Source organism: Aphelocoma coerulescens, chromosome 1A (assembly GCF_041296385.1).
Source record: "Aphelocoma coerulescens isolate FSJ_1873_10779 chromosome 1A, UR_Acoe_1.0, whole genome shotgun sequence".
In the NCBI taxonomy this organism is placed as follows: Eukaryota; Metazoa; Chordata; class Aves; order Passeriformes; family Corvidae; genus Aphelocoma; species Aphelocoma coerulescens.
This window is the reverse complement of record NC_091014.1, coordinates 46969791-46989334: the sequence shown is the minus strand read 5'-3', so window position 1 is coordinate 46989334 and position 19544 is coordinate 46969791. Positions and strand designations below refer to the sequence as shown.

Here is a 19544-nt window from a genome sequence, read left to right as displayed (position 1 = left end):
GGTGTGGCTTTATTGCACAATGTGTTACAGCAATGCGTTAAAGGAGCAGTTTAAAAACTGCTGGCTTAACTGTATCTACAGCAGTATATTTTATTTCCTGTGTATCTGTACCCAGTGCCTGACTAATTCTGCTTTATAATAGCTGTGATTGTTTACGATGTTAGTTAGCCTGTCTTGTAATCCACCTCTTTCTCCTTGGATGCAGCTGTTGCTTTGCAAGTGATTTTACTGTTCATCTCAGACTTTGGAGCTTATGTCCCAAAGGTCTTGTTTTATCCAACCCTAATGTGTTAGTTGCTGTCCTAAACAACCTGGTCTTGTGAAAGTTTAGCCTCTGTATGCATTCTCCACCAGCAGCCACTTTCAGATTTGTTCTACCAATTTGTTCTCCTTTTTATTATGGAGCAGCTAAACACAGAGTAAGCTCCACAGTTGAAATGTGTACACTTAAAGGGATGCTGTCAATATAAATGTAATCATATTCACAAATTGTTATTAAATGTGAATCTTTGGCATGCTACTTCTTGCATTTCTGTGTTTAAAGGAGAACATTGAGGAAAATTTGATTTTTTGTGTGAATTACGAAGTCTGGAAGGCAAAGAAGCTCATGGGGGAAAAATTATATGAGCATTTCAGACCTAAAAGCATGCTGTGCTTGTGTTAAACACTGCACATGTGATTCTTGGAGGCTATGAGCAGATGAACAAGTTATTGCGAAATAACATCAAGGGTGAACTGTCCATATGGAGTAAGGAAAGACAGAATTGTGCCTCTTGTTATGCAAGGGCACACACGTATAGCACACCACAAAGTTCACTTACCAGCTTAGACTTGTGGCAACGTGTTTATTGACCTGGACCTTTGTTAGTATAGTTTGTTTGCTTACAACTTTCCAGGGAGAAAGTGCCGTCTGCTTTGTTCCCAGTTCCGTCCTAGGGCTTGACTCTTAAGAGAAACATCCATTCTGGTCACTGTTACCAGACCCTTGCTGTCTTATTTCCCTTGGTGGGATGGTGTTTAAGAAGTGCTTTTGTGTTTTCAGAAGCACTTTCAGCATTGTCCCCTTCTTCCATTTGTGAAAAGGGCAAAAATATAGAGGAGTTTGGTAAGTTTTCATCATAAAAAATTGGGCTGAAAAAGAGAAAAGGTTACAGTCTCCTCTTTAGTGGGATTAGTGAAAGAGACTGTGGAGGAGGCCAGAGAGCACACACAGAGCAAGTTTTCAGATGACCATTCCCTTTATTATTGGATTGTAAAACTGACAATCAAGTTAACTGTTTTCTAAAAAAAGAAAAACCCAAAGGTTCTTTTTTTTCCAAACAGAAATAAAAATTTCAAAAGTGTATGGGCATCAACCGCTGAAAACATTATTCTTCAGTCCAGTAGACTAACCTTGCTTTAAGGATACTGTTTTAAGTATAATTTGCATATTGCCCAATTTTTGTGTAAGCCTTCCTGCATTTTTATGTCAGTCAATTAAACTTCATTTTCTGATTAACTGATTTTTTTTCTCACTTTTTGTTGTTTATTTTTGTTTTCAGGCTTCCTTAAGCCAGACTTAATATCGATAGCATGAAAAAATTTAAGAGAAGACTTTCCTTAACCTTGCGAGGAAGCCAGACCATTGATGAATCGCTGTCTGAGCTAGCAGAACAAATGACAATTGAAGAAAACAGCAGCAAAGATAACGGTAAGCATATCTTTCACTTTGTGGAAAATGTAAGAATTTTGTCAGGCCCTACTCAAGTGAGCATTGCTGGGGTTCATTTCAGTTTTCACGGTTGCAGGGACTTTCTCACTAACCTTTTTTTAATTTATATTACATTCCACTGCCCTAGTTCTTTCAACAGGTTGATATGTTATTATGTATTAGTTTGGTTTGCTTTGGTATTGAACTGTTATAGAGCTATTGGTCAAAAGCTACCTAAATTTATCCTTTTATATTGTGTCCAGCAAGGCTTATAGATGCTCTTGCAGTAAACAAACCCATTGTATGAATTTAGTAGGTCTCACATCAGCTTCATATGGCTTCAAATTCAGTCTGTTCTCAAAATCATTATTTAGTAATATGATTGACTAACTGCTTAAGCATTATGTATAAAACTGTTTACCTTACATTGGTGATGCAGTGCAGTAGTCTAAATTCTGTCATCTCTGTGTCGCTCAGTAGTACTTCTCTTCACCAATATGAAGGTGACTAGAAGCATTCAGGATAACCAGCTTGTCTCTTATTCTTACATAAGTCTTTGGCTGATCCCATAAATGTGCTGGCTGCTGTAAAGTCCACGTTAATGATGATGCCGCTTTTGGATGCGATCTGCAGTAACAATGACTGGAAGAGGTTTTGTTGCTTGTTCTGTTTCCTGGGCTGCAGCATTTAAGTCATATTTCATCTTCAGTGCTGATTAGTGTTATTTTTTGCTCTGCTCATATCTAAGATTTTTCTCATTTATCAAGGGATCTGAATTTTATTTTTCTCCCACTTAACAACAGTAAAGGATTCTGAATTTTCCCACTGAAAACTGGCAGGGCCAGGAAATTTGAGCGGAGGTAGAGGCAATGGAATTTGCCTTGCAGATTTTTAAAACCCCATTCAAGATATGTTGCATACTGAGGTTTTGGAAGCAGAATTTACCTTTGGCAAAACAAAGCTAATAGTGTTTTTCATTTTTACCTTTAATCCCTGGTATATTCATTGCTATTGTCCTGTTTTTACTATGGGCCATGCCCAGTGTTTTGGGACACAAGGTTTATTACAACTTTTTATATGTTGATACAACAGGTCTACTCAGGAGCAACAATTGCAGTATTTTTGCACTGATACCTATTAAGTCCTTTCTGAGATACTGAGTTGTTCCACATGATTTCACTTGTATTTGCCTTTGTTACTGATGCATATTTTTTCAGACCTGTATGTACTTCTGCAAGATTGATTTCATTATGTAAATAAGTGCTAAGAATGTTACTTTCACACTGAGAAATGAGCATGAAAAAATTGTTACCAGCATTGAGGAGGGTAGTGAACTGGGTTGCTGAATTGATTCGTTGTAAACTGAATCCAGGAAGAATAAAGATTTTACCTTATCCCAGACAGTAGTACTTGGATGTCTGCATGCTTGTCGCCAGACTCTGACAAGCTTAACTTCTCCTAGATATTTAAAGTGTTAAAATAAATAAAACATACAATTCAAGAAAATGTTCCTAATTGCAAATTACTTATCTAGCTTTTAGTGCTGTTTTTATTTTGCTTTCCATGGTAATTCATTGGCCAAAAGGAATCTTATATGCTAAAATTGTGAAAACAATGTATGCTATGCTTATACATGCAAAATGTTGTTGATGCCTTAGTACAGTCTTCTTGGATACGCTGGAGATGTTGTCGGTCCTCTTGAAAGAAGACAAAGAATATAAACTGTACTTTTGCTGTGCCTAATCTTTAACTCATCATTTTATGCCATTAAAAAAAGTTTTACTGACACTTGCTACCTTTTTCAGATTCTTCCAGAATGCAGTTATTAGTACTTGTCCTGTCTTTGATCTTGCAGAGGTGAACAGGATACTACGTTGTGGATTTTTGTTTTCCTTTGTTTTTCCTTTCCAACCCTACTTTTCTTAGAAAGTAGGGTTGGAAAATGCTTGCTGCTCTAGCTAGTCTTGCTTTTCTAAGGGACACACTAGCTTTCCCACAGATGAAGATATTTTGGAAAGAGTATTTTTCAGACAGACCGTAGGGACTGGGCTTTGGGCAACAACAATTGTTGGAAAAAACAGCCAAGAAATTATTTTTCTCTTTTGGTGAAAGACCAGTTTGGTAAAGAACATTGCCCGGAAAAAATCCTTCAGTGGGCATTTAAAGAATTTTGCTTACAAAGGAGTGCTTAAATGAGAAAGGTTTGCCTTGGCATCTTACGAAATCCCAGTGCTAAAAAGCCTCTACTAATTGTAAATATCCAGCTGAGACACATGAGAGGATGTAGTCTCTTGAAAAATATTATATAAAGTCATAGCTGCATTAAGATCTTGAAAGTGCATCCTTTACTGTGATGGTGCTGATCTCAGGAGGCAGGAGTAACCGTCTCCTTAGTTCTGCTTAAACAGCTCCTTTACCCTGTGGAGCAGAGAGACACAAATGTGCCCAGTATAACAGGCTTTGAATCTGTTCCTAAAGAAACTTAAAAAGCACTGTCTAGTAAATCAAAGGCATGCCACTATAGTAATCTACAGAGAATCAAAGTCGGGGTACAAATAATCTTCAGAAAGTGCTTCTTCATATGTGCTTAATTTTCAAGCATTACATCATGAACTTGAGAAATAAGAGTTGAAGGGCATTGAAACTGTGCATTTCAGGTCAGAAGGCAAGACCAGGCCCTGAATGTTGAAGGCCTTTACAGCAGAATTTTCTTCCATTGTTACTGTCCAATTCTTTTGATTTAACTTTTTCTTTCTAGCAAATCGCTCATCTTGTCTCCTGTCATTCCATGCTGATGGCTGTGTTCACTGAAGGTTATCATTTTACACATGCTAGTTTTTTTCCTTCCTGGGAAACAGCTGTGTTACTGGGTTATAGAGATTGTAGAGACTGTGTCCATAGAAAACCATATCTGAGCTGACCTGGAATCCAGACTCATCTCCATCTGATTTATATCCTGTAAAATATTTATTATAAGTTGCAGTTCAGCACTGCCATTCCAGATGTAGATCACTTGTGCATAGTACCAGGGCCCTTTCCTTATGGTCACCTTTTTGCAATAACCTGTATTGTTCAGCCCCCTGTCAAATGTTTCTTCCCCCGCAATTGCCTGTAATTTCAAGTAACTGCAGCTCCCATCCAGAGGCCCACCTTGTCATTAGCTCCAGCTTTGAGTGGGTTGTTTCAAGATTCAGAGAACAGTACTCCTAAAGTAGAACAAATTGTCCCATTTGTAGTTCACGCACATAAAGATAGATCCGTAACTTTTGATTTCTTTGCAGTGCATTGATACCACTGAATCAGCTAACCTTTTGTATGCAGTCTCACTTAATACACAGCCTTCTTCATTGTGTGATGTCAGTACAATCTCAGTATGCATCACTCATCCATGAGCAGCAAAATGGGATTAGCAGGGATCAACCCATACTGTTCAATGCAGCAGCACAGAGCTGTTGCACTGAATATAGTATAACCATTGGGTATGGGTTTTTGGAACACCATCAAATTATTTAGTGACCAGAAACATATATATAATTAAATCTTTCTTACAAATTATATTCATCATGATTGGCTTCTGGGTGAGGAAGCGCTGCCAAATCATGTCATAAACCATAAAAATATGGGGACCAGTGAAATGCCTAATAATAAATCTGAAGCCTTATGAACTGTGGACTGTATGAGGTATACTTCGGGCTAGTCTTTTATCTAAATACGAAAGCTTTTCATGGTCTCTGATGTTTCAACATATAAAAACAGTTAGGTGGATTTGTTGTTTATTTTTATTTCTGCCATATTTTAATTTCTCATATTAACAGTGTGCTGGCTTGCTTTTTAAATTCTAGATTCTACCTTAATATATGTATTTAGATTAACATTAAAAATATTAAATGATAATTTTTAGGATTTGGCAACTAAATTTGCTCCTGAAACTTTTGTTTGCCAATGACATACTAATGAAATTTGGCGAGGAGTAACATCCAATCATGCATATTTAAATCCTAATTAAGTGTAAAATTTATGCAAATACCTCAAATATATTTGATCTCTAATGAAAGCAAAAAATGCAGCTGTATTGTCTAATACTATGAAGTGCATTATCACAAGCTCCAAGCATGCTTTTAAAAAGAACTGCAAGATGCGTTCCAGAATACATCCACAGCTCTTGCATTAATTTATAAGTAACTTGGAAAGCATTCTATTTTGTTATGGTTGGGTTTTTTGGGTTTTTTGGTACAGAGAAATACACATGTGCATAATAAACCAAAAAAGATGAAGTTCTGATAGAAATGGCTACATGAATTTGTAAAATAATACTTATCTCCATTTGGTCTCTTTTAGCTCAGTGATGTGATCATAGGATCCAGTCTCATGAACACTTGCATAATTTTTTTGTAATTTTACAGGTGTGAGTAATAATGGAAGGATCAGCTACGGTAAAGTGCGTAAGTGTTTTTTAGGTTTAAGGCATTAATGACTAGTTAATACTCTGATAAGAGGGATGAATGTTTATAAAAATCAACACATTGCAATACTGTCTCAGAACATCCAAAATGCCTTTGTAGTTTTAATCATTTCATATCATCTTCAACAGAGCTGAGAAATTTCCATTCCATCTGCTATGTATAATTCCTTGAGTGTGGAAGGAAAACAGTGTGTTGCAACATATTTTCAAGACAGTGTTCTTGAATTGAAAATATGAGCACAGAAATGCTTACTGGTAATAAATCAGTAAAATTTCTCTGTTGATGTTGGAGGAAAGTATCAGTATGAAGGTGTGGGTGGGTAAGGGAAGAAGAAATCCCTAGAATTGCTAGAGCTCATTTTAGAGCTACAGATTACTGTGAGACATTGGCAGTTGTCACAGCTAAACACTGATCCTTGTACTGTCCCTTACACTGTACTGGCAATGTTTTTATTATAGTCTGTACGTACCCTTCTGTGCTGTGGTATACATCCATTTTTGTTATTACTGTTCAGTATGGTTTCTCCATCCTACATACGCTGCACAACATAGTGTTCTTTCTTCCCTTCTGTTTTAATTTGCTTCTTCCCACAAAACCTAGAGTCTCTGTTCATATGTGAAAGTGCTTATAAAGCAAAATGAGCATGAAAATTCAGTGCCTGAAGCATGCTGCAGAGACCCACAGTCTTGGGGGGCTTTGTGGGGGCCTTGTCCACTCATAAGTGTTTTCCTTAAAAGCAGAATGCAAGTTCAGCAGGAGAACACAATGTTTAGATGCAGAAGTGGACTCTCTAAATACATCAGATTTCTGTTAGTGTAGGCTCACTGATGGATGTGCAGAGATTTGTTCTCAAATGGTATTCAGATGGAGTCGTTAAGTACAGAAAAGTAAAATACACATAACTAGCCAACACAATTTATTTCTGAAAGTAGGACAAAAAGGAGCCAGATCCTGTTTCCTGGTTTGGTTGGCAGTGTGGTCTCACAGATGTTTGCATTGGGAGCTCTGTGTGTGGATGCAAGGATAGAGGCCAGGGATACTTGCGTCTTGGCTGTAGTATTGACTTGCATTAATGAAATTGTAGCTGAAAAATTTTTCTGAAAGATTTGGTGTAGTGTGATGCCTTCTGCAGTTACAATTTTAAACTGATGGTGTGTTATGCTTATCTGATTTGAGGTACAGATCTACCATGCCCACGTTCCAGTACAGGTTCTGATGGCCAAAAATATTATCTGAGAATTATCTTCTAAGCAGTATGAAATACATAAATCTTAAATGCGGGGCTTTGGTTTTGAATATATTTCACTTGATTGTGATCTTTATGGTTTTGGTACCCAGACTGAAGGCAAAACCTCACTCTGTGTGAAGTCAACTTTGAAAGGTTTTTTGTAGTGTTTTTTAGATGTCTTGATCTCATTCTTGGCCTGGTGTTTATAGTTTGGTTTTTTGCATTGTTTTTGTGGTTCAAACAGACAGAAAAAGTTCTGTCGTTTCTGTCTCAAATTAAAAAAAAAAAGTTTCTAGGACGTTACAGTGCCATTTTAATAATTGAGGTACTTCATTTCTCTGAGGAAGCTGAAGGCTGTGTTTCTTCAGGGTTATATTAGCATATTTTTTCAAATGTTCTACCAATATTTTTTGGCTTGTGTTGTCCAGGTGAAGAATATTCGCTCTGGAATGACTGCTGTACTCAAATGGATTAATTTGACCAGTGGGAGGAAACCCTTGAAGTTTTGCCAAGTTTTTAAAATCTTAATATTCAACAGTTTGAAGATTTCATCTTATTGTTTAACGAAAAATACTGGTTTAAGTGGTATTGAGTGGTTGCTCTGTTTTTACAGTGACTTAATATTTTCCTGAGTATCACATAACAGAATCTTAGGAAACAACCTCATAAAATAATCTGTAACTACACAGTATTTTGTAGTGTTCCTCATCCAGCTCCTGGGGAGTACAATATAGCAAGTGTATTGCTGCTTTGGGTTATTTAAATGTATCTTTTATGGCAGCTGTCACCTGCAATCAACTAATTTTACTGAGTGGGTCTGACTGCCTTACAGCAGTGTAATTAAATATTATACAGTGCAGCATGCTAGCTCTGAAATATCAAATTCACCTGCTTGCATTCTACATTTTCTGAAGAAATAAAGGGCTCTTGACAACAGCTTCTTCAGCAGTTTGTTGGAAATATTTTGTATTTCAAGTCCAAAAAAAGTCAGGTTTTATTATGTAAAAACTGAGTAATCATTAGCAGAGCCTAACATTCAGATCAGGTAGATGAATGTGTAGTTAATGATGCTGAAATATGATTAAGCAGTATGACAGTAGCATTTGAGAAGCCTACATAAATAAACTTAAAACATTGTGATGATGCATCGCAAGCTTCATGAATGCAAAGCTGTTCAAAGAATGAATATGTAGTTTCACAAACATAGATTTTTGACACTTTTCTGTTCTCTATCAAATTGGAAATGATAAAAAACAGCCTTGGAAGTTTTCTGGAGCAAGGGTGAGGTCAAGGTGGTGGAAAAGAAACTAAATAGAGTTCTGTCCTATAAAAGCCAGTAGTGGATTCTCAAGACATTTAGTGAGATTTTGTTACACTTGAGCCAGTCCAAAGTCAAGTTGCCGTTAAAAGTGTAAAGTGAGGTTCTGCCTCCACCCTTCTGCCAGCAGCTGTGCTGTGTATACCCCATGGAGACCTAGTTCAGAAACCGAAATCAAAATTGCACTTCTTTTTTGTTGGGGGGGGGTGGGGGGGTGGAGGAGGGGGGGTGGACCTTGAGCCACATTTTTAGTAGAACCAGTAAATTGTGGCAGGCACAAAGATTCATCCTTACTTAGAATATGGAACATGCCTGGGTTCAATCCCCATTCTGTACCCAAATCAGTAATCATAAATGCTAAGTCTCCAGTATTTCTTACTTTGACTAGAAAATCTCCACATGTGTATTTTAGTTTTATTTATATGAAGTTAAAATACGTATTTATATGGTTTACATGTCCAGAATGGGTAGTGGTTGTGGAATCAAGCATTTTTTTGCAGACATACTCAGCTCTGTTTGATTTAAGGGAAAATGCCACCTTGTATGACTGTGATTTTAGTTCTTTATTAAAGCTAGATGAATCAAATTTCATTGCAAAATTTAGGCAGTGAAATCTGAAAAACAGCTTGGTCTCTTTGTCAAATAGTAGAGATACTCATGGGACATAAAAAAAGAAAGAGTTAGTTGAGTACGTGATAATATATATTCATAAAAAGTGTTTTAAAATGCATTTACATTCCTAATGAAAACACTTTCTTTCTTTAATCCACCAGCTGACTGATGTGTGACAGTATGTCAGTTGCTGAGGCCATGCAAAGAAATGCCAGGCAATTCTGCAGGCTCTCTGGAGCTCAGCTTAAGTAAATCCAGTTAAGTAAATCCAGCACAGGAAAGAAGGTGGTAGTGTGGGTCTTTGTTATCATAGATAGATGAGGAAAAGAAACATTGTGGATTAATTGAAAAATGGCTTAACTCAGAAGTAATTTGAGGTCAAGGTTTGTGGTTAATTTAAATTGCAGTTAAAGGAAGAAGAGGAAGCATCTTTATAAAATTGTTGGGTTTAGTTAATTCCTCGGCCAGGCGTCTTGTTTATACACACTGCTGTTCTAATTGTTACAGCAGTTTTCATAATTATGAAGTAAAAAAAAATTCAGTTCCACTTATGTTCAAACATAAATTTATTCCACTTCACAATTGAATAATTTCAGTGGTTCATTTGAGTTGCTTTCTGGTTTCTTATGTTTGTTAGCATTGGTGTTGGCATTATTTCAAACTTAGCAAAGCAGTGGTACCTTACTGGGTACAGTGTTTTCCTAAAATATATGTGTGTATTCTAAAACATTCCATGGTCTAGAAACTTATAATCATTATTAAGCCAGGCTGATTGCATTTTGAACTGTGTTTTCTTTGAATAGTGCTGTTGTATTTATTTTGGGTTATGCCAATAGTAACAGAAGTTTGAATGACAGAATGTGAAAAGTACAAGAAAATGCTCCAGATTATATAAAGGGTTAGCTCAGCACTCACCAAACTTGAAAATCGAGTAATACAACAGTGCACAGTCACCATGCATTGCTCAATTTTAAACTTTGCTGAAGGTGCAAGGTTAAGCTAGATGATGTGGACGTGGCATTTAAAAAAAGGGATATGCATTTTTATAGATATAAAACGAATGTGCACATCTAGGTATACTTTATTAAAGGGTGTCTATTGCAAGAATTTTTCAGGGACATTGAAAAGAAATCCATGTGGTCATCCTGTACATCAGTATAATATTTATAACTATTCTCATTGAGAATGTTGTTTAACCTTTTTCACACTTAAAGACTAGATTTGCATGATAGCTTAGTAGGCTGCCTAAGAAATGTAAGGGTTGAAATGGCATTCCTTGAAAGACGAGTCCAAGATTATATGATGGTGTTCCCAAAATAAGAAGAGACTATAAAAACTGATGAAATACAATTTAAAAAGACCACTGAGAAGTCTGTGTTTCAGCTTGTTTTCCATATCAGTTTATCAGTTTGGAGTTACAGATGAGGAAAGAGAGCTAGAGATAAATGATTAATAAGACCCTTATTGGAATGGTTGTGCCAGCGAAAGCCAACACAAGTGAACTGCCCAGGTACTGCAGAAGTCTTGTGCTGTAAGGACAGCTGGAGTTGTGCCTGTCTGTTCTCCAGACTCTGAGGATGACATTTTAGGGCAAGTCTAAGATTAGAGCCAAAAGTACAATATCATTTCCCCAGCGTATTGTATCAGTTTCTAGCTCAGAGACTTCCTGAACTAGGCTCAGTGAACAAGTCTCTGTGTGGTTAGTAACCCTGAGCAGATTGCTTGTTCAGGCTCCCCTTGAGTCTTGGAGGTTCTGGTAGTTGTAACATCCTGTGGTGAGGAGTTTCCACAGAAGAATCATTTTGTGTGCAGTATGCAACCTGCCATGGCTGGCTTTTTCACTCTTGTGCTGAAGGAGGTGGTAGATGCAGTGAGTTCCCAGGTGTCCTCTTCAGCCCTCCACTGAGTCCCTGGATTGTATCATGCTTCTATTGTTTTAATCTATATGAGAGAGGAAGATGGGAGCTGTGCATGATCTCAAAATGCAGTAGATCCACACACTTGCACAGTGAATTTTCTAGTGGTTTTTTACTCACCTTTTAATTTCCATCATTCATTTTGCCTGTGGCTGAATATTAAACCAATAGCAACATATGGTTACTGAGTTATGTTTACCAAGTACAGTGACACTAAAGTAAAGGATGTTTGTGGGTTTTATATGGGGGAAACATTTTTTTAAAGACAAATCAAACCTATAATCACAGAAATAAAATTATAAGAAGCAGTTTTTATAGATGTATGTAGTAAAGGCATTTAACTTTTACAGTTTAGATGTATTTTCAAGACCAGACAGTTGACTTAACTCACATCTTAAAACTGCAGTGTTATACTTTAAATATAGTGATTCATCGTATTAATAATTCTGGAAAAAATGAAGTGAATTAAAGGAAATTGTAACTTCAAAAGAAGTACTTGTGGGTCTTTGGAGACAGAGAGAGAGTTAAGTAGTTTTTTCAAAAGCACTTTATTTAACTCTTTTATCTCATAAGTGCATGAAAACTGTAATAAAGAGTCTTGTAAATTAATTTCCAGCAAGAGTTTGCTTGATCATCTTCAATATTGATTCCAGCTCTTGGCTGTTAACAGTCGCATTTGCAGGGAGGAGGTAATATAATGCAGAATTCATGCAACCATTTCTTTAGAAGTTCCTAGCATACAGCAATGCACACTGAATTGTTCATAGCAATTCTTCAACAATACTTTTCCAAACCATAAATCTGTACCTTATACCATCATATGCCATACGATCCCTCATTTTGGTAAATTAATGTGTATCAGGATTTTAAACCCCTATTTATAAGCAAGCAGGATTAATACTCATCTTAGTTAGAAATACAGTGTCATGTGAGTGTTTTTTGTAACCTTCACTTCATTGTCTGCCAGCAGTTATGCCTGTCCTACTATATAACCTAAATTATTGTTGCAAAATTTTATAATGGGCTCCACAATTTAGTACAGTACTTAGGACAGTGAAGGAAGGTAATAGTTGCCTATGATGACAAAAGTTATTTCTGTGTAATTGGATCTTATTATATCAACCATTTTTCTTTCATTTTTATATAAATTTACTTGATAGTGTGATCTGTATTTATCCTTATATTTGAGCTGAACTTTTCATGTGTTAGGATATTTTAGGAATTTTGTTTTAAACTGTAAAATATATACAAATTTACCAGTGCCATGAGGAAAACAGTTTTTAAATAATCATCTCTGTGCATCACACTGTCATGTTACTAATGAACATAAAACCCAATCTCTACATAGACACTTAGTGTATTCATAAATGCTGGCCTCTTTTGTGTACTTCACAGCTCATGAAGGTAGATTACTTTTAGCATGAGTAGACAAAAGCCATAACATACAAGGTACTATTCATTTGTGCACCAGCGCACATTAACTCAGTGTGAGGTGTTTAGACTCGAAACTTTATCAAATTCAAATCAAATTAGCAAGAAAGTTGGAAAGCAAAAAGCAGATGTTAACTTACCAAAAGCAGTAGTTGTGCTGAAGGTGGACCTGTGTCCTGTCATGTGGAAGTAGTAATAGATTATATTAAAAATTGCTGAGGAATTTGCTGCCTGCTGCCTTAGGATAAATCTGCTGTTGAAGGCATGCAACAAGGAAGCTGGTACCACTCTTAAGTCAAAAGGGTGATGCAAACTATTAGAACAGAAATAAGCATTTGGGGTAGAGATGTGCAGAGGTCTGAAGACCCTGGTCATACTTTACAAACATATACACAGATGTATGGTGTATTTTTCCTCATGTTCACCCGCTCTGAAGCTGTGTTTATCAAGGATGCAGGCAGGTTTGTAACAGTGCTGACATGTCCTTTCTGTTTTCTGCCTGCAGCATGTTTTTTTCCCAGGGCTTTTGTTTTTTTCCCTGCAGCAGCTGAGTTAATGTTTCTTGGGTTTTTGTCTCACTGTGTTATTCATGTTTATATGCAAAACTTCCTTGCATAATTATTTCTTAAGGTCACTGACCTGTCCTTGGGTAATTCTGTCTGTGTACTTCTGTCTCTGCTTCAGATTAATCATAATAATGTATCTAGAAGGTTTTTCTGTTTGTGGGGAGGGAGGGGGTTCCCTTCAGGATCCTGTTTCCCTTAGGTTATTAGGCATTTGTTGCTGTTCCTTTCCTTCACCATTGAAATTCTGCTTTCCATAAAATATGTTCTCCTAGCTCTATTATTCTTACTACCTTTTTTGGAGCGGAAAGCAGGATTTTGGGGTCCCTGCATGTGGGACTATAAGTTGGAGTGGTGAAATAGCATTCCAGAGTGCTCCCTGTCCCAGGAGGCATGAGTGAAGCTCTGAGCACACCCTGGGAGCAGTGCCTCTGGTGGGTGCTGCTCCATTCAGTAGCACTCATGCTGCAGTTGCTCAGTGCATGGCTGCTGCCTTTTCTGTCTTCTGAATAATACTAAACATTAATCTTTTATGTTAACAAGAGTCAAGTAATGGAAGAGTAAAATTACTTGAATCTCAGCTGTGCTTTGGGCATAGCTTCTGTTCTTTTCTGTAGTATAGGGACAGTGCTTGCATGTAGCTGCCAGATGACTCTGATCCCATTTTCTGAAGTGAGAGTATTTCATCTTTATTTTCTGTATGAATGACTCCACTGGTGGTTCTGCTAAGTCCACTGTCGAGACAGTCAATGCAAGTGGACATCTGGTTTACTTCTTTTGGGGGTAAAAAATGTCCTCGTGTTTTTAGAGTTAGCCTGCTTCTAGGACCGTGTTGATCCTTGAGGTCTAGTCCATGTGTGAGGAGTCAGGTTGCTGAGGGAACATGCATGCTCAATTTCTGTGCACACTTGTAAATAAGATTTAAAAATTTCCAACGTTTCATTCTTTTAGAAAGTGCTTATCAATGATAATAACTTTTTAAAAAAAATATCTCTGAACCATCTGAAACACAATCCAGTAGAAAGTCAAAATAAAGAATTGAACACTTAATTTTTCTGATACCCTCTAAGTTAATAACCTTAATTATAGCATGACAGGTCTGGGAGGTATAGACAGGTACATTTACTTCTAAAGATGTCCAATAGCAAGGCTTTGGTAGTAGTGACCTGTGAGAATTCTGAGAGGGAGAATATTTTCAAAGGCTTACAGTTGATTTTGCTCATCACAGTTGATCTAACAGCTGTCCTGTTTAAAAGTAAAGATGAAACATTGTGCAGTAAGACAGAAGAAAATAATTAGTGTTCTGGTTTTATTGACGTTCTAAGACTGGATATTCAGGGCATTTACTTGTCCAGCAGCAGTGACAGGATTTAGTAAAGTTAAATTTGGGTAACATTTAATGCCATGTTTTGTACTTTTTTGTTAATAGAGGAATGGCCGTAGTGTGATGGTCTGCTGTTAGCATGAAAGATAATCTTACCAGACTGGTGATTTCCTGTTTACTAATTCTTTTTTTTTCTTTCTTTTTTGTCTTCTGGCATGTTCCTGACAATCCTGCTTGCTTGTGGCAATGAATATTTTGATCCCTGTGAATTGTAGAGCCTATTGTGAAGAATGGCAGGCCTCCAACGTCTCACAGCATGCACTCATTTCTCCACCAATACACGGGATCTTTCAAGAAGCCCCCTTTACGGAGACCACACAGCGTCATAGGGGGCAGTCTCGGCTCGTTCATGGCAATGCCCAGAAATGGGAGCAGATTAGGTAATTTCCTACATTGTTTGTTTGAATTGATTTTTCTGTGAAAAATAATGTTTGTATGGATTCATAGCAAGAGGTACAGATATTCTAATGCTTTATTAAATCTCTGAATATGCAGTAATTTTTTCTGGAGTTTGAGAAATTTGTTTTTAAGGCACTGAATGTCTCTTTTAAGATTTTCAGGAAGAAAGCAATTAGAAAAACACACAGAAATCACCCATGAATTTTTGACAAGTTACAAAAGTAACAAAATAGTCTTTCTTAATACTTTGCAAGGAACTCATGTATCCATCTCAGTTAAGCATTGGCAAGAATGTAATACCAAAAAAAAAAAAAGAGGATAATCATCCTGTAATTTTAAAAGAACTGGTGTATCACTTCTCACTATTACAGAGAAAAAAAATGTTTCTGTCAGTGACAAATTAAGGTCACTCAACTATAATTATGTTTTTGTTGTGGTCCTGAGCTATATTTGTGCTTCCATGAAGCAAATAAGTTATGAAATATTTTTTCTTCTTCAAGTAATTTATCATGTTGCTGCCTCCAGTCACCATTAATGTTTTATCCTGCTTTTATGTTATTTTAAATTATGCTTAATTAATTGATACTAGAAAATGAGAGCAAGTCACAGCTTAATTAGAGTTTTATTATTTTTTCAATCTCCTGCCCTCCTTTAGAAGTGTGATAAACTGATCTTCAAGATTAAGCTGTGAATCTTCAAGATAGTAGTCAAACCACTTATATCCTCCTCTGGTGTAATACCACTCATTTTGTTCAAAACTATGCCTTTTACTGTTTGAGTTACCATTCAAACTGCGAAAAGACTTACATCCTTTTGAATTTACTATAGCAGCTGTTGCTATCACACAAGAAAATTGGTTTTAGTATGCGTGGTTTGCCTACAACATCAATTTCTGATTTCACTCAAGTCCTGTACACAGTATTTGCGTTTTCATTTTTGCCAAGCCAAGCTTTAGTTAAGTTGCCAAGAATCTAACAGGAAGAGAGAGTTTTTAAAAAAAATTAATCATGTACTTAGAGAAATCTGTGTTTAGGAATATGTAGTCTGTATGAATTATTTGTCAAGCTAGATATGTGTAAACTAAGTACAGGAGCAGCAAAGATGTTTTTGAGTACAGAGATGCCTGTACTCTCTTAATTGTGCGTTGCCTTTAACAACAATTTGCAATTTTTTTGAAGTAGTATGGAATAGATGTACAGAATGTATTGTGGAATCACAGAATTGTTTGGGTTGGAAGGGACCTCAAAGATCATCTAGTTCCATCCTCTCTGCCATGGGCAGGGACACCTTCCACTGAGCCTGGTTGCTCTGTATTTGTATGCTAAACCCCTCTTTTTGCTTTGGATACGATAATGTCTTATTTTTAATGCCTTATTTGATGTAAATACAAGCTACCTGTCCGTGTTATATAGTGGTAAAAAACAGGAGTACAAGTATGTGCAAGCATAATTCCTCTTTCTGCTCCTTTTTCACATCTTTCTTTCTTTCTTCTGTTCCTGCCATATGAGAATGGTTATTACTCATCAGGAAGCTGAGGTTTTCCCTGTTGGAATAATGACATCAGAAACAAAATGGTCAAATATGCTACACTACATGAGACTTTTATTTTCTTTGCTTTCTTCATCCACCCTCTTTTCTTTGCAGTTTTTCCTCTATTTCATAGGTAGAAAAAGGGTATCAGAGAGATGTCCTTGAAATACCACAAAATCATGGCAGGTAAAAGGATGGTTATTTGGTTAAAGAAAACCAGATTAATCTGAGACCTGCCACAAGTGCATCTTTATGCTGCCTGTGTTTGAATGAGATTATCAATATAAAAATCGATTGAGAAGCCCCAAGGTGTTTTGGAGTTTTGTTTGCTTTTTGAGCATTGAACTTGAGTTTCTGCAGTTGTGGTAACATGTAAAATCCCAAAATACTTCAGAAGTAATTTCTAGTTGGAAATTCTCTGTTAGCTTTGTTTTGTAAAATGCTGTGTAAATAAAAATTTTTGAGCCGTGCCTTTGTTTAAAAGTTTTTAGCAGTTTTTAAATTTAGTGTTCAGTTACCAGGATGATTTTAAATAACAGAGGTGTTTCTCAGGCCAAACTGTAAAAATAGGGTTTAGTTTAGCTAAACTAGAGGGTTTAGCTGAGGGATTTTTTTAGTTCACTTGTATCTGTACAGCTGCTGTAGTCTTGTTCCTCTGGAAACATTTAACTGCTGCAGTTCATGACGAAGCCAGAGCTAATAAACCTTTTTTGGACCTGACCTGGCTGAATGAAGAACAAATTTGATTGTCCTTGTTCCATATTTATATTAATGCTGCCTCTGGGGAAGCTCCTGGAATGTGCAGAACTAACTGAAGCTGGTCCTCCTGGTGAACTGTGGTAACTGCCAGGAGAGAGTTAATCCTTGCTTTTTCCAGTTACGTTGATACAGTTACGGAGAAGTTTTGTTTCATTGTCGTAAATATTAGTTGAAAGGAATGATGTTTCCATACACCTTTCATAGTTCAGTAATGGTAACAGCAAAGGCAGTTTCTCACTATGGCCTTCCTCAGTTTGCATTATATTATCAGTGAAACTAATCGTACAATGTAGACACTTCATAGAAATTAAGCTTCAGGAAAGTGCACCTTGGAAGAAATCCATTATGCAAGTCACATGATTAATCTTGCAATAATTTGAAGTAAGGTGGAGAGATCGTGCAGTCTGACTCAGTACTAATTAGTGACTTTGATTATGGCTCACTTGGAGGAGTTCTCATTTGCTGCGCTGTAGGTTCCCTGTATTAATTTCTTCTGTGATGCATTCCTCACAGCTGAAATGAGGACAGCCTTTTCCTTTAAATGTAGTTCTCTAGTTTCCTTGTTATATTATAGTCATCTACATCTAGCTTTTCATTAACTGGATATTTAATAAGGTATGTAGAGTACATTAAAATAAACATCTGTGTAAGAGAATGGCTTGGTATTGCAGTGAAAGCAACTCAATACATTAGTGAATGTTTAAAACCTCTGAAGACTATGCAAGCAAGCTTTGATGCAGGTAAACTTGTCTACAGAAAGGCTTAGAGAAATTAAAGAAATACTTGCATGGCTTTCATCATTGCTTAATCAAACATCATTGTGCACCTGTGTAAAAATGATTAAAATGTCTGGGTTAATGCCTTAGTCTGGGGTTTATGCTATTAAAATAATGAACATTAAGGCTCTATCAATGCCTTTTTAATTGAATCAAATCAAAGGATGCATTTATATCAGATGATAACACAGTCAAGTTATTTTTTAAAAAGCTTAAAATTATATCTATGTAGAAAATAATTAAAACATCTGCAAACCCTTATAAATAGGAGCAGTGGGTATTTAGCCCATTGGAAATACATCTGCTTAATGATACGTTTTTGATTGCTACAGCCAGTATTCTGCTTAAACCCTCTTGGTTGTGGGTATGTAGCTTATCCAGACTTACCAGAATTTATCATAACACAGGGGTATTCAAATCATCATCCTATGTAAGTCTGAAATACTGCACTTTTAGACTTGAATGGTAGAGACCCTTTTTGTCTTCATATTCCTGATTTATAAAGAACAGAAGCTCCTTTTGAGCTACATTATCTGTCCCAAATATATGGGTTTGTGTTGCTAGTTCTTGAAATAGTGTTTAGTTGTGTGTTGTTATGTAGCTGATAGTCTTAGCAGAAGAATTATCATTGCCGGTTAGGGTGCCCTATGTAATTCTGAGCATTGCATTTCCAATTGTCTTTTTTTACTAATTATTTCATAATATGAATGTTTTGTGGAATTAAATGTGTAAAAATATGACAGCATCAATTCCATAATTACTTTATTTAAATTACCAGTCTCTCAGAAAAGAAATCATGTAATTGCACCATGGCTTAAAATGCAGCACTGCTTTAATTTTGTCAGTTTTTATTTTGTGAGATTGGTGAGATAACTGTCCCTTGCCTAGCTTCCATAAAGAAAACAGACTTTGGGTCCCAACTGATGGTCTTGTTCTAACATGAGGATAAATAGATTGGGGAACCCCTGTCAGTAGCTGTTGCACTTCATTTTACTAACAGAATCTCAAGAGCTGTAACTGCTAAATTGGATTACATGACCTCTCAGAAAAGAGAGTTTTAATAAAAGAACCAATACGGTGAATGTGCTGTTTACCAGATATAACAGTGCTGGCATAACAGCTTTGCTGCAAGTAGTGTTTTCAATAATGCTTTTATATTACTAAAAGTAATTTTCCACAGTTTGTTAGAGATTTTTAAAAAGACAGCTGTCAAGTCACTACAGAGAGTAAGACATTTCTTAGAAACTTGGCAAAAGAGAATTACATTTTTTCTGTTTAGCTTTAAAACTAAGGCTGATCTTTAGGAACCGCTTTCTGAAAATCTTTCCCTGTGATTCAAACTGCAGTGCCTTTAGAAGCACTGATGAGTGTTTAGCTTGTTTGAAATCAGAAGATTACTTATTACATAAGGAGTGCAGGTTAATTTTTTTTTTTTATTTAGTCCAAATCTGAGCGTGACTTGCAGGGAAAATTCT

General features: G+C 36.4%; 1 protein-coding gene across 4 annotated transcripts in view; it reads left to right on the top strand.

The window, feature by feature from the left end:
* Positions 1-19544, top strand: part of CDK17 (cyclin dependent kinase 17) — a 90593-nt gene that overhangs the window by 36058 nt on the left and 34991 nt on the right. For 3 of the 4 annotated variants that reach the window (XM_069000489.1, XM_069000495.1, XM_069000491.1), the window contains exons 2-4: positions 1542-1690; positions 6094-6132; positions 14821-14985. In XM_069000489.1, coding sequence (XP_068856590.1) covers positions 1573-1690; positions 6094-6132; positions 14821-14985 — 322 coding nt within the window. In that variant the 5' untranslated portion in view covers positions 1542-1572. The remainder of the gene's footprint in view (positions 1-1541; positions 1691-6093; positions 6133-14820; positions 14986-19544) is intronic. The other variant, XM_069000499.1, reaches the window with a different exon arrangement.